The sequence below is a fragment of the Frieseomelitta varia genome, unplaced genomic scaffold (genome assembly GCF_011392965.1).
Source record: "Frieseomelitta varia isolate USP_RPSP 00005682 unplaced genomic scaffold, Fvar_1.2 scaffold_521, whole genome shotgun sequence".
Taxonomy (NCBI): Eukaryota; Metazoa; Arthropoda; class Insecta; order Hymenoptera; family Apidae; genus Frieseomelitta; species Frieseomelitta varia.
Window position 1 is genome coordinate 19361 of NW_025110281.1, and position 9513 is coordinate 28873.

The 9513-nt window shown below is 32.8% G+C and overlaps 1 protein-coding gene across 1 annotated transcript; it reads left to right on the forward strand.

Moving 5' to 3' along the window:
• Positions 1 to 5523: 5523 nt before the first annotated feature.
• Positions 5524 to 8525, forward strand: LOC122533357 (the record flags this gene model as incomplete). The annotated part of the gene is made up of 3 exons (XM_043662989.1): positions 5524 to 5698; positions 6858 to 6865; positions 8436 to 8525. Coding segments are annotated over exons 1-3 (264 nt in total), but the record flags the coding sequence as incomplete, so codon positions are not given.
• Positions 8526 to 9513: the final 988 nt, after the last annotated feature.

Below are 9513 nucleotides of genomic sequence, written 5' to 3' on the forward strand. Positions count from 1 at the left end.
TGACACCTTTCTGTCTGTACTTGTTGCCTCATAAGAAGAGCTACGGGCTCTTCAATAGCTTTTCTCATTTGCTTCACCGCCCTGAGGAACTTCCTCGCCTTGGTCGCCTCTTTCTCATTCTTCCCCATCACGTCTATCAGGTGGGTGAATAACTCCTCCACAACCCCTATCAGATGGTCCACATTCATATCTTTGATGTCGCCTATGACCCCAACATCGACTCCTTCCTCCACCGTGACCAGAGTTCAGGACAGAGGACCCCTCTGACATTGCCTTCTTCTGCTTTCACCTTAGCACAATCGCCTTAGCTCTCAATGGAAGCGAGTTCCCATCACCGTAATCTTCGCTAGGAATGAGATGGACATCTCGCTGTCCGCGGAATAGCATCGCCAGGCCTCGTGCCCTTCCTAATTTCCTTCTTGCCGCTACCTTCATTCCCGATTCCCAAAATGTTTTTGATATTATTTTCTCCCCTCGTTTTAATAACGTTAAACATTTAAGGTTCGGGCATCATGCCACTCTTACCACAATGAGAGTACTTCCTCAGAAATCCTGGTAACGCGTTCCGAAACCGAGACGCGGTTAGTCACAAACTGACTCTCGAAAGGTTTAACGTCACTCCTGTAGAAAGTACGACACCGGATTCGAATCGGCGCCGAACTCAGACCTTAGGCAAAACGATGTCAGAATTTCCCTTACCTGACTTCGGGTATGAGGAAATACTGACTGGGTAATCCTCCGCACCTCCAAACACGACATAAGGATTCCGCAACAATTTGAGTATCGACAAAACCACTCAGCAATACAACAGCTACAGCGTGTCACCGAACACATTATCATGGAAAAAAAATAAAAATGAAACAACCCAACTTATTCTACTCGACCTAAATAAAGCCTTTGGTACAACGCCTTAATAAGCAAGCTATACGAAAACAAAATTCACCTCACGCTCATAAATATAATAATAAGCTATCCACGCAACAGAGAATTCTACATTCCATCAAGAAAACTAAATCTGCATGCAAAAAGTCACATCTGAAGTATACCTCAGGGTTCCATCCTAGGCCCCCTCCTCTTCACCTTATACACAAAAGATATTCCTATGACTAAGGAAACTCACACAGTCATATTTGCCGACGACACCAGAATCTACGCTTCCTCATGAAAGTACATTTAACAAAAGCTACCGAGTACATACAAACACATATAGACTTATTCCATTAAGTATTTCAAAGATTGGAAACTCAAAATCTATCCAGTAATATCCCAAGCTACCATATCCAATACCAAGAAAAACTAAACCTCAAAACCTATCAGAATAGCTGATCAAACTATTCTCTAGACCATCACAGCCAAATATGGGGGTCATTCTCTAAAAATACCCTGTTTGGCGGTTTAAAAACAAACATCAAAATGAACCTTTACAAAGCATGCATCAGGCCACTCATCACTTATGAACGCCAAATCTGGACAGCAGCTGCCAAAACACACATAAATAAAATCAAAAAATGCAGAACAAATTCCTACGCATAATATTAAACCAACCATATGACTCCGATCAGAACATTACACGCCATGGCTAACATGCCAACCATTCAAAATTTCATCCACAATTCTCTCACAACGGCTTACAATCATAACCATCCAAACCCCCTTATCAGAAACACAGGAAAATACGAAGTCACCAACAGTCCCCTGAAAATCAAGACAAGACACCCCAAACATGCGATCGCACACATTTAATAAACTACCATCTCAAGATCACCAAATCAAGCTCCGCAGGTTTTTTAAAATTTTTTCCCTGCAACACATAGTTATATGAACTTCACAACAAGAACCATCAAACTTAACACTATTAATAAATTTTTCTCTTTAAATGCAACTTATAGCGGCTAGCAGATGTCGGAGAAAAGACGTTTCTCAGACAGAAAAGTTAGGAGAATTTACGACTCACGTGGCGCCGACGCTATTGAATTAAAAAGGCTAAAGTCAGTTTTGCAGTGCGTTAAACCGAATGTCTGCACTTATAGTTTTAGAAATACAGCCTCAATAGCATTTCTGCGAAGCGTTGTAAACTCTTGGATTCCTAAGGGCCACCCAGATCAACATCTGGAAAACACTTGGAGAAAGTGAGTGAGGCCCAGAAGAAACCCTGCTACACCGCCACAATTCGGGTAAAATGGGTCCCGGCGAAATTGCAGCCCCACTCTCAGAGAAAATTCGTCTCGAACGCAAGGAGTAGGCGGCGCAATTTCGTGACAACCTAATTGATCAAAACGCAGAAACGGTTTAGCCAATTAGGGATGTCCGAAACGGGGACCGAGTTTTCCTCGGAGCAAAAAAGTTCCGAAGAGAAGAGAACAAGTCGAACAGTCATCGAGTACGAATAAACTGCGATACGCCGCGAACGAAGATAGTCTCCGCGTCTATTGTGACATAGAAAAATAAAAGTATTAATCGATAATACGAGTCTAACGATCATTATCCTGCACAAACACCCGCAAACATCCCCAAAAACTTATAGGGATGCAGCTCCCCAGGAACTGCAAAGGAATCAAATCATGTAAAAAAAAGAAAGGACAAGGGTTCTTTCTTTCAAGTAACTTCAAGATCATCAGATCGCTATGTCAGTTTCTCGTGCGACCATTTTGCCAATGCATCACCCGTGAGAGTACAATTTGACAGTCATTGTACACCACTCGTGATTCAGCCAATAAGAGAGCCGATATCAGACAATAAATTCAGACAAGATGATGTTGCATTTAGTCATTTCCCACAACAATGTGTGATCCTTCGCGCCCAAGACGCACACACGCAGAAGAACTGGATCGCAGACAGTCGAGATTTTCCTTAACATACTAAAAACATTACAGATTAACATGTTAACAGTTCGCTCTCTCATATATAAAGATATATGAGATACGTCTATACTCATACGTCTTCTGATCCAGTGTAGGACAAAAATGATAGAAATTAAAAGTATACTCTTAAAAAGATAAAAGATTATTTCATATCTTAATCAACTGTAGAGTTGTACGAAAAAATAGCGTACGTTACATGATACTACCATTCATAATAATAAGATTCATCAATATCAGTTCTTTTCATTAGCAATCTCTCTTTGTTTCTTTTAGCGGTAACAAATTTGCATTTGTTATTTTTTATTTTTTTCATCATACATACGTAAATTTCATACTTTAAAATTGAATTAATTCTTAAACTCAAATTTTTTGAAATTGTGACACGCGACGCTTTTCCTTATAGCCACGAAGTGTTATTGTGAAGAAAATTACGTGTTATTTCCATGCAATGAACAGTTAAATTAAATATTATATATAATGATGAATCATATAAAATATCTAAATGAAACCTACAAAGCACGATAGAACGTGACTTTCACGCTTCGAAATGTATTGTTGCAAAATATATTCATATCCTTGGATATAAGGAATTTCTGTTCTGGCCTATAAACGTATTAATAACGATATACAATATACAGTTTGGTTGCAATAACTAATTAGTGATTCGTATAAATTTTTGTGAGTTTTTCATTTGCAAATTCATTTTTCCCTATTTCTTTTTGTTTTAGAAGAAATCAATTTTGAATATTTTTTTGTGTTTCAACTATAAAGATGATATAACTGTTCTTTACAAAAAATAATATATATACATATTTTCTAAATATAGTGATGTTCAAAGTGTTTATTTAAATCGAATGTTAAAATTTTCAGTGCTGTGGAAGGAAAAAGAAAATAATTGATAGAGACGTTTGTAGTACTTAGATGTCCTAATGACGACAAAGTGCTCATCCTAAGAGAATATTGAACACTGTTTCAAGGTCTTAATTATTTTTTGCTCATCAAAATCTGTCTTTTATTATGTGATCTTCCAGTCACTATCAGGACTAGATCAACTTATGCCATTCTTGAACCTGAAACGACCTGGAATTTAAGAAATGAATGTAAATTCAAAATAATATAAAAATAATAAATTAACATAAATAATAAAATAACACTATAAATCAGATTAATTTATGAAATGTACAAAATTTTGGGCGCCTGCATAAATGTTTCTGAATATGGTAAATAAAAAATTGAATGATGTTTGTAATAGCACTTCGGTAATTAATTGCATAACATGCAATCTGAATTCTAAAAACTGTAACTGTATAAAATATAAATCATGAGTATTTATTGATTATAATTAAAATATAAGAAATGATAGTTTAATGTTAAAGTTTATTCAAAATTATAAAATCTAATAGTAAGTCAACATTGACTGAAAGGTCAATCAATCAACATTGTTGAAAAAAAGGTTAATCAACATTGACTTAGGCATAACAAAAAAGCATATAATCATTCAAAATCTTATCTTCGTATTAACTTATCGACACCAAATCAATCACATAACTGGTAACAATGTTTCTTCTTCTTCGTCTTTAATAGTATTAAAAATAATTTCAGCATTTAACTTAAATGTAATACTGTGCAGATTATTATAACATTTTAAATATTTGAAAATGTCTATGATAATCTCCATAAAAAGGATATCTGAATTTCAATCTTTGTGATTCTTTCTCAATTTAACTTGAAAACTAGCTATAAAAGATCTGTAGAGACCTTTCTAAAATATTAAATTCTTATAAAAAATTTTTGAAATGTAATATTATTTTCATAACATATTTTTATAATACTAGATTTTTAAAAAAGTTTATTAGTATTGATTTTTCAATAATTGAAGGCAGTTGAATAAAAAATGAAATCCAGTTAATTCTTATTATCTTTATCTGAAAATGTATTAAAGCTATCATAAAAGATCTTAAAAATTATAAAGTAAATACTAATAAGAATTTGCTTACGAAAAACTTGATCAAATAAATATTTTTTATTACAGACAACTACAGAAATATTCATAGTATTAGAACAATGTTTATGGTGGTTGTAATTACTCAAAATATTTCAATTGTCAAATATGTCATTATTTTTTGTGTATCTTATATTAATTGATATAAGTACTTACGTTTACCTGTAGTTGAATGATTCAGCTATGTTCTTCACTACTTATGTACCTGGTTCCAAGCCAGACATTGCAACTCTTCGTACTCATTGACTTTCGCTACATTTTCTCTATTAGTAGAAGAATGTAAAAGAATCGATGTATCCATATTCTGTTGCGAACTCTGTGGCAACTGTACGAACAATATTACTGCAAAAAGTTTCCGCTTTTCCAATACCTGTAAGGTAAAAGAAAAAATGAGAAAAAGGAAAATAAGAAGGAAAGAATTTGTTCGACACTATAATTTTCTTGAAATTGATATTTATTATGCAACATTCTTGGAGGGGCGCAAATGAATTCAATCGACTGGCAGTGCACAGCTATAATTCTCGCAAATTATACTTTAATTCTACGGACGGGTGACACGGTGAAAATTTCAGAAGAAAGAAAGAATGCCATAAATAATAAATCAAAACGAGGTATCTTGGAAGGATTCCTCGATGTCTACGCACAGATGCTCTTCAACAATCGATAGCTATGGACGTATTCGAGAAAGAATACAACGGTTATCGTATTGTGGCGTGTATTGTTGGACTATGGCCATTCCAAAAATCAGTTGGTACAATGATTAAAAGAATAATTTTTTGTACTAGCTTCATCGCGGCTTCAGTAATCCAGGTAACGAATATCCTTCATTCATTTTGTACATAATATAACATCTTATTCAATCAAACTACATTAAAATCTACTTTTCACAAAGCTTTTTACAAAGCGTTTTACAAAGATATTGATTTGTTAAAATAATTATTTAAGTGTATTATGTCAATATAATATTATACTGTGTATATATAGTGTTGTATGTGTATTATACGTATATTGTATTATATTAACATAAAAAAATTTATCATCTCGGTATTAGAGTCAATGTGCTTTTGAAAATGTGGTACAATCGACATAAAAAAACAAGTTAGAGAAGAGAAAATAAAATCTTTTCGTATGACGCTCCATTTCCGAAAAAATCGAGATTAAAAATTTGTCAAAATATTTGAATTAGGTTAATTATAGACTCAATGAATAATAGATGTGAATAATAGATTATCAAATCAAATTAATATCAAAGAATAAGAATGCAATTCTTCCATAAAATGCTTCGTTTTGAACATTTATCAAATATGTATACAACAAACGTGTAATGGACAAGCATCTTTCTTATAAATGGTAAGTTTTTAGAAAAAAATGAAACAGCAAAAAATTCTGATGTTATTTTACGGGCAATATAATGTAGTCGAATATGATGTACACTAATTCTGCAATATTGTTCGAGAAACGATGACCTTCAGCTTTTTAAACAGAATGATATATATTTTAATCTAACTGACGTGACTCAATATTATATGCAAAAAAATATATTTTTCTTTTTTTTTTTGTTATCAATTATTTTATGTCGCATCAACCTCATGGGTTATTAGCGACAACAGAAGGAGGGATGGTTCATATGTTGTTGTAGAGCGTGGTCTGTTTCAAATATTGTGGCAAGAGTGATGATGTTCCACTGTCCTTTAGGTTGTCTTTTAGAGTTGTTTTGATACGGAGTTGCTTTCTTCGCAGTAGGTATACTTCGCATTGTAGTATGAGGTGTTCTATTGCTAGGGTCTTTTTGCACCGTTCGTAGAATGGTTGGTCTTCTTTGGTGAATATAAATTCGTGTGTTATTTTCGTATATCCGAATTATTATGATTCTTGATATTACGACTTGGTCGCGTCTTTTAGTGGGTATTATGTTTTTGTAAAAACCATTTTTTATGGTTAGCAGTGGTGGTTTTCCATTCGTTGTTCCAATGGTGTTTGATTTTTTGCTTTAGGTGGACAAGTAAAGAGTCGAGTGGTAGCTTTGTGTTGTGATAGGGGATTGTCGAGTTCGCTGCTTCCCTAACGGCTTCGTCCGCTCTCTCGTTCATTTCAATTCCTGTATGAGATGGGATCCATATTACTGTAATTGAGTTATTGTTTATTATTGGTTCAATGTAGACGTTTTGGCATTCGTGAATGGTTGTATTGTTTGTCCATTTGTTTAAAATTGAGGCGATAGCATTTGTGGGGTCACTGAAGATGGAGAATTTTTTATTGTGGTATTTAATTGTGGTTTCGAGAGCCTGTTTTAATGCGTTAAGTTCAGCGGTCAGAATGGACGTGACTTGGCTTTTATAGTTGACTGTTCGAAGACGATCGAGTAGCCAGTGCCGTTTTAGGTTTTTGAGTCACCTGTACAGAAATGCGTGCGGCCTTGATATATTTGGAATAGTTGATGCACTCATTGTGACTCATGGTGAGTCGGAGATCGGGAATCTATCCATATTATGGCACAGCACTTTATTATTATACGCTGTACGATCGGCACTCGCGAGCAAAGTAAACACGTCAGCTCGGTTTAAACACTCGAGAGCAACTGAAAAAATATTAATTTATTATATATGTCGAAAAAATTATTATTTTAGCAGTTATTTCAACTTTTATAATTGTATAAACTCTACAACAGATAATTACACATGATCTATGCGTTTAAAGACAAGGCCAGTAAGAGCAGAAAAATACTTTCGATGATAGATTTTATTTAATACTTTTAATGACAGATTAAAATATCTCTTAAACTGATAATTTTTTGAAATATATAGGTTAATAAATTCGTTCTATTAGTTAAAAACATCAATGGTTGTCTTTCTTTCTTGAACAACATTGCAAACATAAAAAATTACACCATCATGACTATAAGAAACATTACAATATTTTTCACTTTCTTTAAAAACATACTATTTATATAAGAAAAATCTTGGTCTATTATATCGCAAACATCCTATACATGTGTTCCAAGCCAATTCTGAACTAAACACGCTGAAAAAATAAAATCTTAAACAAAAAAATTTTATTTCATATTTATGATCTATTTTTATATCTGAAATAATTTACTCTCAATTATTCACGCCCATCCGAAATTAGTTAACTTCATGTAAACGAAATTTTCAATAGAAAGATGTTATGCTATGTATCTTATGTTTGCATGTAGAGGTATGCCATGGGCGATTGTATTTTGAAAACATCCATGTATATTAAATGATTAATCTTGTCGTTGACTTCGGAGGATATTTTAATATATTTCTTAATAACTCCATTAACTACGATACGGCGATATTTATTAATTCATTCTATAGCTGTTTCGGAATTGCTGCATAATAGTATTTATATCTGTTTAATAATATCTATCAAAAAAGAAAAAATATACACAGAAGTATGTTTACTTACTTACTTTTACTTGGAGCTTTAATGAATAAATAGTTTAAAATCATCTGCAGAAGAAACGTATGACCAAAAAGTACATACTTCATCTTTCCTTTGATTTATAATCTTATATTATTTAATTAATGCTAATGAACATATTTTTTCAGATAGTAGCGCTTTTAAACTCTGAAATTACGTTATACAGCTGCGTCCTAACAGCGTCTATGACTGCTCCTTTATTATTATTTTTCTTACGATACATTAATTTTATAATATTATCTTCATGTGTAAGTATGTACCGATGTTTTGAACTATTTGAAATTTAGAATTATATTATTTAATTATATTTAAATTAATTTAATTTAATTACACTATTTAGAATATTTTATGATATAAAATTATTAGTGTTGTGTATGTGAATATAGTTCCGATTCTGTCTTGACCAAATTCGTACGGAAGAATCCCTACTGCATGATTTGGTCGAGATACAAATATTAAGAAAATATTCCAATGATGGAAGTCGCTTATTCAATATTTATCTCTGTAAGAAAATATTTTATTATTTGGAAAACATTTTCTTGTTGTTGCTATGAACGAACAGTCGACTGTACATTAAAGTTGCCGAGATAGCTTCCTCTGATTATACGATGATATTTTAAATATTTTAATAGTAGTTGTTTTAATAGTTTTTAATATTTTTTTTCATCAACATTTTGAACAACTTATTTCTCTGACAAAAATGTTGGAGCAAATGTTTTTCAGTTTGCGAGATATTTGCGAAAAACTCTCAATTGTCGCCAGGAATTTATCTAAACCAAGCTAATATCGATACTCCTATTTAAAAAGAACTGAATTTTTTTTCTTGTTGCTAATTTCATGATAAAAACGTAGACGGGCCTAATCTTTACTCCTCATCGTGTAACCCTGAATCCCTACAAGAACTCGAATTTGTCCTAAATACATTTCTAATAACATTAGAAGTAGATTTGAGTTATTTTAGAAATATATTTTTATAATTTCTGATTAGATTTATAGTTACTAATTATAAAATTATACTAAATTATAACTAAAATTATGTGTTCGGTCTTACCGAACACAATGAGGGTCAAAATATAATGCGACAAATAAATTCATCGAGCCAAGAACAATAAACTCCTGTCTTGTAACTTTTTCTACGGCAGGGACCTCCCGCGACCGTATTTCATATTTCAAACTGACATTTCCGTATTGTAGTCATATTTGACT